General features: G+C 35.3%; 1 protein-coding gene across 1 annotated transcript in view; it reads left to right on the top strand.

The window, feature by feature from the left end:
* Positions 1–7,408, top strand: part of LOC115230478 (surfeit locus protein 4) — a 28,638-nt gene extending 21,230 nt beyond the window's left edge. Inside the window, exon 4 of the mRNA XM_029800648.2 lies at positions 1,450–7,408. Coding sequence (XP_029656508.1) covers positions 1,450–1,903 — 454 coding nt within the window. The 3' untranslated portion in view covers positions 1,904–7,408. The remainder of the gene's footprint in view (positions 1–1,449) is intronic.
* The last annotated feature ends 6,196 nt before the right edge of the window (positions 7,409–13,604 follow it).

The following is a 13,604-nucleotide window of genomic DNA, read 5'->3' as shown; positions in this document are numbered from 1 at the left end:
ATGAAAATTTTCTATATAAAAAATGTTGAGAGTGGTCCTTAGTTTAGTTGTATTAGGTTGTCAAAAAAGTTCTTGTGATTTTTAACCTTTAAATTCAGATGCACATATCTCAGCTCAAACAAAACTTTATTAATCAAAATAAACACTATCAGAATCAACACAATTTTGCCAACATGAAACGAGTTTATTTTTGCCAGTAGCGTAAAAATCCTACGTTCTGGTAGCGATGAAGTCGTTGAAGGCGTGTTTGACATCATCTTGGTTTTTGAAGCATTTCTCACACAGAAAGTTGTCGAGATGCTTGAAAAAGTGATAGTCAGTAGGCAAGAGGTCTGGTAGATGAGGCAGAGTTTCGTAGCCCAATTCATTCAACTTCTGCAGGGTCAGTTGTGCAACGTGTGGCCGAGCGTTGTCATGGAGAAGAATTGGTCCTTTTCTATTGACCAATGCTGGCTGTTATTGTCGGAATTTCTTATGCATTTCATCCACTTGCTGACAGTACTTCCCCGCCGTAATGGTTTCACCTGGATCCAAAATGCTGTGATGGAGGAGACCAGCTGCAGACCACCAAACAGTCACCATGACCTTCTTTTGGCTTTGGGAAGTGTTGTGGAGCTTCATTGGTGTCCAACCACTGAACTGAGCATCACCAGTTGTCGTAAAGAATCCACTTTTCATCACAAGTCACAATCCAATCGAGAAATGGGTCATTCTTGTTGCATAGAAGAAGGGAAGACGACACTTCAAAATGGTGTTTTTTTTGGTTGTCGTTCAATTCATGTGGTACCCATTTCACAATTATTTTTCTTTTCCCAATCTCTTTCAAGTGGTTGGAGATTGTCGTATATGTTACATCTAATTCAGAAGCAAGCTCTCGAACAGTTGTGCATGGATTGGTTCGACTAAGGCTCTTGTCAACATCTGATGGCCAACCACTATGCTTATCATCTTTAAGACTCTCATCACCGCTACGAAATTTCTTGAACCATCAGTGTGCTGTACATTCATTTGTGCTTCCTGGGCCAACTGCATCGTTGATATTGCGAGCTGTTTCAGCAGCTTTTTGGTCTAGCTTGAACTGGAATAAGAAAATTGTGCGAATTTGCTTTTTGTCCATGTTGTATTCAACGTTCTGGGAAAAAATGGCCTAATTATTCGAAAAGAAAAAGAGTAACACGATTAGATAGAGCAAAAAACAGGCTTTAAAATGATATATAAAATCAAAGTAATTTAACAAAAATTAATTTGAAAATACATCATTTAAAACCAAAATTTAAAATTCCGCAAGGACTTTCTTGACAACCTAATATTTCCAACTACATCATTTAACTGCTGTTTTGGACTTGAACGAATGAATGTATGAATGGGTTGTTGTTGTTTTGTTTTCATTATTTCTCATGGATGCTATTTCTTGCTATTCTAAAAATTACTTCCTTTATTTCTTTTCAGAAATTTGGCTCTTGCTGGTGGAGTGTTATTGTTGCTAGCAGAATCTAAAGCAGAAGGTCGCAGTCTGTTTGCTGGTTTACCAAGCCTAGGAGAAAATAACCCTAAGCAATATATGCAACTCAGTGGCCGAATTTTGTTAGTTCTTATGTTTCTTACACTTCTGCGTTTTGACTTGAACCTGTTTCAAATAATTGAGAATTTGGTGGGCACTGGTCTCATTTTGTTGGTTGCCGTTGGTTACAAGACTAAACTGTCTGCATTGGCACTTGTTGTTTGGCTGACAGCACTGAATTTTTATTTCAATGCTTGGTGGAATATTCCAGACTATAGGCCAATGCGAGATTTTCTAAAATATGACTTTTTCCAAACTCTGTCTGTTGTTGGTGGACTGTTACTTGTTGTAGCCTATGGGCCTGGGGGTGTAAGTATGGACGAACACAAGAAAAATTGGTAATCTGCTACACCATTACAGTTCAGCTGAACTCTCCTATTCTTGTTGTTCCAGCTTCAATATGTGGCTATTGTCTTATTTTTCATCAGTTCTGTTTTTCTTATTCTTTCTTTAAAATGGTTGTGGATCAAACATTCTGATACACTAACTTTGGTTTCCTTCCACTAGTACTGTTTTTTGTAATCAATTTATAGAATCAGAGAAATGAAATTTTAAGAAGAAAGTGAAAGATAGTTGAATGAAATAACTTGAATGAATATGAATTATTAAAGAAAGAGAGAATAGTTTTAAGACACTTCAATACCTTATAAAGAGCATATAGACCTCTCAAATTGCTCTGCTACAATTTATTTGATCTTTTTTTTTTTTAAAGATAAGTTTAATGAAGTATATGTTTTGTTTCCAAAAGTTTTTTTTAAATCCAGAGAAATTTTGAAATATTCTAAAATGTACTGCTTACAAACTGAATAGTTTATTAGAATTTCTATAAGATAATGTTCTCTCTTCAACACATACACCATTTAACAGGTATTTCTAAAAAAAAAAATTGTAGTTGAATTTTTTTCTCAGTATATTGATTCAAATATATTGATCCTTTAAGAGAAGTTATCACCCTATAAATGGTCATTAAGCATACTATTACAACTTAAATTACAACACCATTTTCATTTATGGTCTCCATATTGCTCAACTCTCTCTACCACAAATATTTTTTTCTTTTTCAATGCAATAATGTTGAAACTTTTCTGTTCTCAAATGGAGTAACAAAATCTGTCCCTGGACCTACTGGCCCTTATTGTTCATTTAATTTCATTAATTGAAAACTTAATGGCTGGATATTTGTAGATGTTAGTAAAGACAAAAAAACAAAATGCTGAAAGAGAGAAATTCAAATATTTTTTTCCCCCTCTTTATTTCTTATGATCTAAACCTTCTAATTATGTGTGAAATTAATTTTTGAGAAGATAACACAAAATTGGATGGTGATGTTAAGTAAAAAGCTTACAACTGCTTTCTTATTAATGAATTTACTAATTATAATGTGCAGTGCATTAACACTATTGTAAACCATGCTGCAAAACTTTCAAATGGAGACAGTCTCACTGTTTTATTTGACAGCAGCAATCTTTTTATTTTACTCCTTTTTGAGTAAAAGTTGTTTGTTGCGTAACTGAATCTGTTCAGGAGTATTTTTGATTACTTCAGTTTGTGGAGTTCTGATTGCTGCAGGCATTGTGTTCTGCTGTTTAACTTTTTCTGTTTTCTACCATTGTTAAACATTTCATGGCAGCATTTTATGTATGTTATGGACAGAAGAATGTTTGTAGCCCCAGCATATGTATGTACATAATGGTCATTCTGATGTTATTTATTTATAGTTATTCTCCACTATAAATATGCAATTCATTTTGATATTTTGCCAGCTATGTCAATGTTTGTCAAATTTCCACTATATATTTTTGATTTTTACACCAACTTATCAAAAAATATCCTGCCCATCATTTTTTTTTTATTGTGTCTTATAATATTTTTTCTGTAAGTGGAGGAATTCTCAATCTGATTTTATGAAAACTGAGGAAATCCTGGCTGTTGAGGTACACTTTGATGTGCTATAAGCTTTGCTTGTAAATACCTAACAGCTATATGGCTACTTGGCTTCTCTTCATTATCTTTCAGAATTTCCATCAACCTCACACATTTAACATCAGCATGAATACTGATACTGTGTTTTTCAACATAAGTTAAATGATATCATCCTCTTGGAAGAAGGAATTTTTAGATTAATTTCCAATTCCTTTCAGAGTCATTTGATCTCTGTAATATTTGACACTTTATTTTCTCTAAATTGCCTGCTGTCTGTCAATAATTGTATGCACATATGTACATATATGTTGTGTACATATATACATACGCTGTGTATGTATATGCATATACTGTGTATTCCTGTTTAACTGCATGTTGCTTCATATTAACCTACCAAAAGCTCAACCCACTGCTAGAGTTTCGTAAAATCTTAAATTGTCCTACTACTGGACACATATTACTCAGTCAACTATTGAGCATATGTGATTTAGCTCACAGCTGGGTATTTGTGGTTCCTGACTTACCTAACTACTAGGTAATTGTGAATCCTGACATACTCTACAACTAGACAATGGTTTCTTCCATGTTTTGATGTTTATAGGGCAACAGACAGTGTTATTTTATCCTTAGTTTAAGATCAGTTATAATCTCCATTTCATCATCATTATCTCTAAATTCTAATTCATCACTTTTAAATTTGGATTCATCAGTTTTCAAAAGAACTAATTCATTACAAAAATTTAAGTCCACTCCCTCTCTCTTTCATGCATGTGTAAGTTTGTTTCTCCTTCTCATGTCAATTGTATCATTATCTTGACTTCCAACTAAGCCACAAACCTCTGTGATACAATCTGACATGGCCAAAATGTCATGCAACTCTTTGATGACCTCCATCAGATTGTATATCTTTTTCCTTGCAAATGGAACTTTTTTTTTCTTTCAATAAATAAAAAATATTTAGAGAAAAAGGTTTTAAAATATCTGCGAAAGTAAATTTAAAAAAAATTTTCTTTCATATCTGTCACAGCATCAGTTTGTGGTGATATTATGAGTGGTGGCATTTTTATGGCTGATGGTTTAACTCTGGTTGTGTGTTTATAGTAATGTATTTGTTTTAAATGAAGAGCGCAATCTATGTGTGCATGATATATGTATATATGTTGTTCAGCCTGAAGTCAGCCTTGATTCACTAGACTTTAAAATCAAAGAATACAAGCCATGACCATTCTCTTTTTTCCGGTACTGTGTCCAGCACCACATCATCCAATGTATCCTTTTCTAAAATGGTAGGATGTAATTTGGTTCAACATTATGATATATAAAACTAGAAGTAACCAGCTGCTTCATTTGACAACAAATTTTCTCTCTCCTTCAAATTGTGAGGCATTAGATAGGTGATAAGTGGACTGTAAAGACTGAACAATCAATCCTTATGAATTAAAGTGCCTGTTTTATAGGGCTGTTAAAGAAAATCAGTATTAAACAGATGGGAAATGTTATCTTGAACATGGGAGTAATCAATATGAAATGATTATGATAGTATTTATTTGTTTGGACAGGGCTCATGACCCTTTTTCAAGGTTTCCTCTATTGATGGGATGGAAACCTCAAGCCACAGACTTGTCGCAATTGTTTACATGTACAGAGTGGACTCTCTAAAGGCACTCAAGGACCAGGTAGAGATGTTAAACTAGGTGATGGGCTAAGTCTATCATTCAGGTAGACCATGGTAGGATTTAAAGTCAGGACACAAAGAGCTGGAACAAATATTGCACAGCATACCAGCCAAAGCACTAATAGATTCTGCCAATTCACCATCCCAGAATAACACTTTATTCATTGACCATAAAAGATAAAATTGACTCCAGTGAATACTCAGAATAAATACCATGAGGCATTTCATCCAATGCCAATTTACTGCTAGAGAGACTAGTGTAATTAAGAATCAAGTACTTTGTTCATAAATAGAATTTAGTATCATGAAAAAATATAGGAAGAGTTGACACATCAGTTAGCAATATAAACTTTATTGACTTTGTCAATTGAAGATCTCATACAAGCATCAAAATTTATGTATAAAAAAAAAAGTTTAGTTTGGCTAGTTGAGGCGTTGGGCCTTGCCTGGATACAGAAATTTTACTCTTCATAGGTAGGAGCAGAAACGCACGAACCGTATGCCTGCACCTCAATGTTAAGCTAATATCCATCCATATTACCCAAGAGCTCTTTTAAATGAGATATGAAAGTAATTGTGTAATATATGATCTATCAAACTTTTATATAAATTAAGTCCATTTAACAGAGCATAATACCTGAATATTTTGTAAATATAAACAAATTTATTTGTGAAACAACAAATATGTTCTACTTCATGATTGAAGCTATATACTAACTTTTTTGAGATATTTTTAAATGAAGAATTTTAATAACTGCAGTGTTCCAGTATATATTTTGTCTATACAGTGTCACCTGAGAAAGTGAGTGATACAGAAAAAGGAAGAATGTACCACTCCATGACAACTATCAGTCTTTTCTTGAATCTTCCCTGTCTTACCTCAGGAGGACATCCAACCTAGGATTTTTTTTCTATCGTGTATAATTCCAGGATGATTTTAGAGTTGCATGCAAATTTTGGAAAATATTCATTTAAAATGTTAATTCAAAACAGACATTGGTGCTTATATAGTTTATTAATTTCTTTTGAGTAAATAGAAACGGCTACATTTTAAAGGAGTACATGGGATGTTGTAATGTTTATACCTCTAGCAAACATCTTGGTAGTATAAATGAAGTGGAAAACCATTTTACAGTTTTGACTCAGAAACACCAAGAAGTACTTTTTAGCTAAAGAACAGTTACCAGAAACTTAATTGAAGAAATCTATACCATTCTGCTTGACACAACATGTATTCAAGTATTGCTTTCAACAGCCTTGACTATGGAGGAGGATCACCAAATTTAACATAATAAAGATCTATAAATTTATGCAGCAAAATAGAAAGGAAATTTATAAAATCTGGAATTTCTAATAGTCCTGCTTGTCTTTATTGCTCACTAATTTGAAATGAGAGTTACCTTCATACTGTTTATAGTCTTAGAATTTTTTTTAGAATATCTAAACTGTATCCCTTAGAAAGTTTTCTGTATCCACATTTTTTTTTCAATTAAGTTTTCATATTCGATTTCATCCTCACATAAAGAGTTACATACTTTTTCAGTCTTTTTGTAGAATTATTTCTTCGAAAATTTTATTCGTTTTGTGCTTGAACTTCAAAATAATACAATTTTTTTATCTTTTTAAATTGGAGATCTAAATGTTTTTATTTGCTCATCCATTCCAAGTTGTGATTTTTCACCAAATTCTTTCATAAAAGTGATATTAGGTTCCACTTAGGGACTGTCTTCAACTAGATCCAAAATATTTGTCTATAGTCTATTTCTTTACCTATTGAAGTATTTTAGTTTCTTCTAATCAAGATCTCTTTTCTTTTGTATAGTTATAGGCACCTGTCCATTTGGTAATACACACAATTTTTGGAGAATATGATTTTCTTTTGGGTAATGTTAGAAATAAATGAGGAAAAAGTGCTAGATTTGTTGGGTCTTTGTCCCTCAGAACTTGAATAACTTGTCTAGCTTCCAAGTCAGTCCTGGTTAAGTAGACCTATACTAAAGTATTCCAGGTGTGATCTAATCTTTTACAGGCATAACTTCTCTGACTGCACCATCAAATATGTCCATGTGATTTTTTTTTCTTTTGAAAAGCAGTAGGATATGATTTGAGTGTGAAATTGGTTGTTATTTCTAGCAGGTTAATTGACTATGTAGAATTTCACTCATTAGGGCAATAAATACTAATAATTTACTAACATTTGTTCAATGAACTCTGAATTTAATAAAGAAATCAAATTTAGTAGAAACAAAGCATATCCCAATCTCAAGAGAACTGTCTTGTTTATTGTTAATGTAACAAGCACTTAGCAACCACCTCTCCTCTACATCGAGCCCAGAGAGCTTGTATGTAGTCTTTTGACCTGCTAGGAACACACATCAAATTATATGCTGTCATCTTGAAAAGCAAGAGGTGTTGTATAATATAGTCCTAGATATGCAATGCTCAAGAAGGTAAAATGATCATGGTTTGAAGGGTTTTGCTCAGAGGGCTAATTACAGTTTCTGCAAGTATTGATCTTTCTCTCTACATGTGTTTATATCTTCCAAAGTCCATTTGATTCCCCTTCAATTTCGTACTATCCTGCAGTAACATGTACATTCAGTATTTTCTTAGACAATGCTTGTGAGATAAAGAACTATGTGTTATCTCCTCTTACTATTCTTTTCTCTTGTACCAGTTAAACATTAACTGTGTAGCTTAACATATGCATTTCATTTAATTGTAAAGTCCACAAGTAACAAGATACAAACCAGAGCTAGTGTAAGCCTTGACAGTGTTGTGTGTATGTGTGTAGTTTTGGTTGAGTGACAATAGGGATGATAAGAAGGATTTGTGAATCTGATGAGCTCGATTAACGGTGATAAGAGACAGTTTACTAGTGCAGAAGAGCTTTTTTATTTATTTATTTTAACTTGGGGTTTGGAGAACCTGCAAGGGAACCAGTAACAACAGATCATATTTCATCTCCTTTTGTGGAAGCATATTTTCAGGATTCCACCTATTTCATGTAACAGATTATTAGTTTGTGGAACTATGTAAAATATTTGCTTTGCTAAGTTGAAAGTTTAATTTGGAGAATTGGATCTCCAGCTTCAGAAAATTTCCAGTTTTATTTCAAAATTTCATTTGATTTTATAGGGTTTCTGTTGTTTACTTATATTGATAGTGTTCAGTTGTGCAGGATCTCCAACATTCAGATAACTGTATAAGCTTCAGGATAATAATCAGATTTACATGTGAAGAAAGTAATTTACATGAAGCCCTTATTTGCAGTTAGTACTATAGACAAAATTGTGTTGATCTTATTGTTTCTGTTAATCTCAGCTTAAGTTGATACCTGCTATAAATTCTCACAAACAAAACTTAATAGATGGTATTAAATCTTGTTCAAACAGGTTACTAAAAACCTATGTTTAGTGACTGGTAAATATTTTACAGGTGTTTCACTGTAAGCAAAGTACTGATTTTTTTTTTTTCTAGAAATTAAAAATATGATCAAATACTGATTTTGTTTGATTGGTTACAAAATCAATTTCTGTAGGTGTGTGGATATACAGTCAGTTGAAGTGATCTGGTAGTTTATTGTTGCTTTGTCAGGTTTGGACAGATGAAACAGAGTTGATCCTGGCAAGTTTTGAACCTAGAATGTAGAACAAAAATCAATACTCTAATACATTTAGCTTAGCAACTTACCATTTCTGCCACTTTGCTGCTTTAATCTAGTGATAGACCCAAGTGGATTTTTTTTATTACTTAGCTCAAGATAGATCTAGCTTGCAAGGGATCAATACAGACCCCCTCTAAACTGTGTATGGAAAACGCTGAGAGGCAGAAAGTTTTATCTAGGAGCAGTCTTGTTGGTCAGTAACATCCCGTTGGTAACTGTTAGACATGGTAACACTAGATAATCTTCAATGAAGACTGGTTTTGAAAGTAATTAAAGATGTTTAGTGTATCTTCTACCACATCATCTAGCATCGTTCAGCTATCAAGTGAGAGAGCATTTCTTCCTTCAAACTACACTACCTTAAAAAAATTTAAAAATTGATCAAAGACTGAATCCCTTAGCCCCAGCTCAGCTCCAATCAATTATATAACAACCATATAACTAAGCTAAGAAGAGAGCCTTTATATGGTCTCTCAGCCTATTGGAAACAGCATCCAGATTCCCCTCAAATTACACTACTGTTTTGAAATGGAACAGTATAGTCCTAGCAAGAATGAGATGGTCATAGTTGGAATGCTGTTCTTGATAGGTCTGCTCATCTCTGAGGTTAAACAACAGGTAAATAGCTATTAAATATTCAATCATTATTATCGTTTAGCATTCACTTTCCAATGTTTTCATGGGTAGGTGGAATTTGTTGGGGCAGATTTTCAATATCCAGATGCCCTTCCTATCATTAATTCTCATCTACTTCTAAGTAAGGTCATGTTTTCATGGAAGATTTGATAACAAATAGTGCCACTTGTATGATGGTGACACGTATTTACAATTCACATAAGATGTCAGGACAAGCAGGCAATAAGCCCACACATACATAGGCTTCTTTCAGTTTCCATCCACCAAATTCACTCAAAGCTTTGGTTGGTTTGGGGTAATAGTCTGACTCCAAGGTGCTGCACAGTGAGACTGAACCTGTTACCATGTGGTTGGGAAGTGAACATTCGTACAATCAACAACTGAATTATAAATACCAAACCTCTAGAGTTATAAAACCTAGACAACAATGGACACTATTCATCTACAGTACAGACATTTATGCAGAATCATTGTTTAATGTCCGTTTTCCATGCTGGCATGGGTTGGACGGTTCGACTGGGATCTGGAAAGCTAGGAGGCTGCACAAGTCTGATCTGGCAATGTTTCAACAGCTGGATGCCCTTCTTAACACCAACCATTCTAAGAGTGTAGTGGGTGCTTTTTACATGCCACAGGCACGAGAGCCAGTCGGGTCGAGGGAGCTGGCATCAACCACGTTTGGAAGCTGCTTTTTACATGCCACAGGCACGAGAGCCAGTCGGGTCGAGGGAGCTGGCATCAACCACGTTTGGAAGCTGCTTTTTACATGCCACCGGCACGGATCACAACTACAATTTTCATTTGTGATTTGATTTTATTTTGATGTTGATGTACTTGACTCAATAGGTCTCCTCAAGCACGGTATGTCACCCTACAATCCAAGGGTACTTTTTGAGTTGGCTGGTTATATGACACTTTATTTGCCGGGTTTTCTCTGTCACAGCATATCTCCAGAGGTCTCTGTCTTTTGTCATTTCCTCTGTGAAGCCCAACATTTGAAAGTCATGCTTCACCACCTCATCCCATGTTTTCCTGGGTCTCCCTCTACCCTGGATTCCTTCCACTGTTTGGGAGTGGCACTTCTTCACACAGCTCTCCTCATCCATCCATAGTACATGACCATACCAATGCAAATGTCTCTCTTGCATGCCACATCCAATGCTTCTTATGTCCAACATTTTTCTCAGGGTGCTTACACTCTGTTGTGTGCACACACTGACATTACACATCCAGCAGATCATGCTAGCTTTATTTCTTTTGAGCCTACACATGTCTTCAGCAGTCACAGCCCATGTTTCACTGCCATGAAGCATGGCAGTTCACACACATGCATCGTACAATCTACCTTTGACTGAGTGAGAGGTCCTTTGTCACCAGTATAGGTAGAAGCTGTCTGAACTTTGCCCAGGCAATTCTTATTCTAGTGTTAATGCTCTCTGAGCATCCACCCCCACTACTGACTTGGTCCCATAGGTAGTGGAAACTATCAACTACTAGTTTCTCCCCCTGGCATGTGATGGAATCTAGTTTCTGAGCAAGTGTGGTGTTTATTGCCTGTGCATCTGCCACACACAAAAGCTATCTTCCTATGATATTGCTGCACCTCTTTTGCATCCATAGCTTACACTGGGTACATCTTATGGAGTTTCTACCTATACCTTTTCTATAGATCAAGCAGAGCCACCTACCTGAAGGGTTTTGTGATATGTTCACCTTCCTACTTAATAAGACTTTGGTTTTAGCTAGGTTAACCCTAAGGCCCTTCGACTATAAACCTTGCTTCCATACCTGAAATTTCTTCTCTAGTTCTGGTAGTGATTCTGCTATGAGTGCCAGGTCATCAGCATAGAGGTGCTCCCAGGGCAACCAGTCTTGAATTCCTCTCTTATTGCCTGAAGGACTATGATGAATAAGAGGGGCTGAGGGCTGATCCTTGGTGGACCCCTACTTCTACCCGGAATTCTTCACTATACTCGTTGCCAACCCTAACCTTACTAATGGCATCTCTGTATAGGGCCTGCAGAACTGTTTGAATAAATTTCAGTTGTAAGAAAATACCATTACAATTGAGTAAATTTTCTCAGGTGAGACACTGTCTGACGTGTAAAAATTGAAAACGTGAATTTTGAGTATTTCAATGTATAATTTTTCAGTGATTTGGACCTCAAGGAAGCAAAGTGGCTGAGTTCCTTTCAAGCGATGGGCCTCACAGAGGCAATAACCAAGACTTTTGGCATTATGTCATGCTTGAGAAGACCTGTCAAGCCCAGCAAAGCCGCAGATACCAGTGTCATGCAAATGGCACGAAAAAGCACCCATTACACTTTCAGAGTGGTTGGCTTTAGGAAGGGCATCCAGCCGGAGAAAACTATGCCAAATCAGACTGGAGTCTGATGCGACCTTCCAGCTTCCCGGCCCTGGTCAAACTGTCCAACCCATGCCTGCATGGACAACAGACATTAAATGATAATAATTTCCTCTATAATATTGTTTACAACATTTTCTATTATTTGAATAATTAACAGATCAAATGTCATTAAACAATAATGCACTTCTAATTCAAAAAAGATTTCTCAGGTCTGACCAAGAAAAAAACGACTGAGTCCATGGTATTTGCAGGCTTTTGTAGACCAGAATAAGGAAGCAGGTCAGGCCAGTGTAGTTAATGTTCTGTCTGAACTGCTGAATATCAGTATTTTGAGAGAAAATATGTGACATGAGAATTAGAGAGTAGTGCAGGTTTGAGGTGGAAAGATTGGAGTAAATAGTATACTAAAAAAAAAAATCAATAAAAAAATAAGAGAAGGAATTGAAACAGGTGCAATCATGAAAAGAGCACATAGTTGGTGAGCTTAAAGAACAGACAGTATTGCAGAAGATAAAGAGATGTCTTGAAGTGAGAGTGAAGTCTTGCCTCATCATTTTATAATCAATTTTTCCATGCTGAATGTGACTGCCATATAGTACTGTGTTGCAAGCTTTTGAGCCAGGTGAGGATAATTTTGTCCCTTCTTCACATGAGTATCAGATCAGGAAAAAGGGTCATAACACTGTCTTTCTTGTGGTTAAGCCATTCACTTAAACAAAAAATTTAACATTAAACATTCAACAGAACATGCTTATTACATTTCTCTTAAGCTTGACAATCTTCTGCATTATTTAATGTCCATGTTAACTTTCTTTTATTCATATCTTTATTTTGTTAATTTATCTTGCATTTTGTAAACAAGAGCCTTGGTTACAGATTTACAAAAGGCTAATCACTGGTTCACAAAATTTATGATGGTGACTGAAAAGCAAGTATTTACACAACTCAAGCAGAACCAATACCACAAGGTATTTTTGTTCAAAGGCACCAGTTTATTGCTTTTCTCATTGTTATTTACATCTTACACAAGCAGTAGTACAAGACGCAGATGTATGACAGTCTTGTGCACAGTTTCTGTCGACCTAATTCTATTTGTAAAGCATTGATCAATGCTAGGCTACAATAAAAAAAAAACTACCCTCAGTGCCATATCGCTACATGGAACCTGGAATAATGTAGCTGTGAAGCAAACTTCAAAGCCATAAGGCCATGTTTGCTCCTATTGAAGATAGTTTAGAATGTAAAAGTGTTTAATGGGTAGCCAGTCCCAAATTTGTAATGCATAACTCTTGGCCTGTTCAAAGCATTCTCACAAGTTTGTTCTAAACGTCCATACTTGTTTTCAGTTGGCCATTGTTATATAAAATAAAGCTTTCTTTTTGTAAATCCCAAGTTACTCTGGTGGTTGAAAAAATCGGGAATGTGTATCATATGTGATGCATGGTCACCTGGGGAATATATCCTGTGTTTCATGTGATACACCGGAAAGGTAAAGGGTTAGAGAGCCAGCAACTGTTCCAGGGTGAAATATTTTTGCTTCTGATCAAAAGATCCAGTTTTTGTAATATAATTCCAATGAAAAATTATCAGTGATTGTTGAAACCTTGTATTTGAGAGAAAAATTTAGATGTTTCTCGTTATGTGTTGCCTATGAGTAGTGTTGATAAGCTTTCTTGATATGTGTAATGTGGCTTGTTTTGTAGATGAGGATTCCTGCACAGAAATTTCAAGGATGTATGTGGTAGAAGCCTGTAGATGGAAAATGAGGCAGGAT

The sequence above is a fragment of the Octopus sinensis genome, linkage group LG2, assembly GCF_006345805.1.
Source record: "Octopus sinensis linkage group LG2, ASM634580v1, whole genome shotgun sequence".
Lineage (NCBI taxonomy): Eukaryota > Metazoa > Mollusca > Cephalopoda > Octopoda > Octopodidae > Octopus > Octopus sinensis.
Note: the sequence above shows the minus strand (reverse complement) of the source record. Positions and strands in the feature narration are given on the sequence as shown.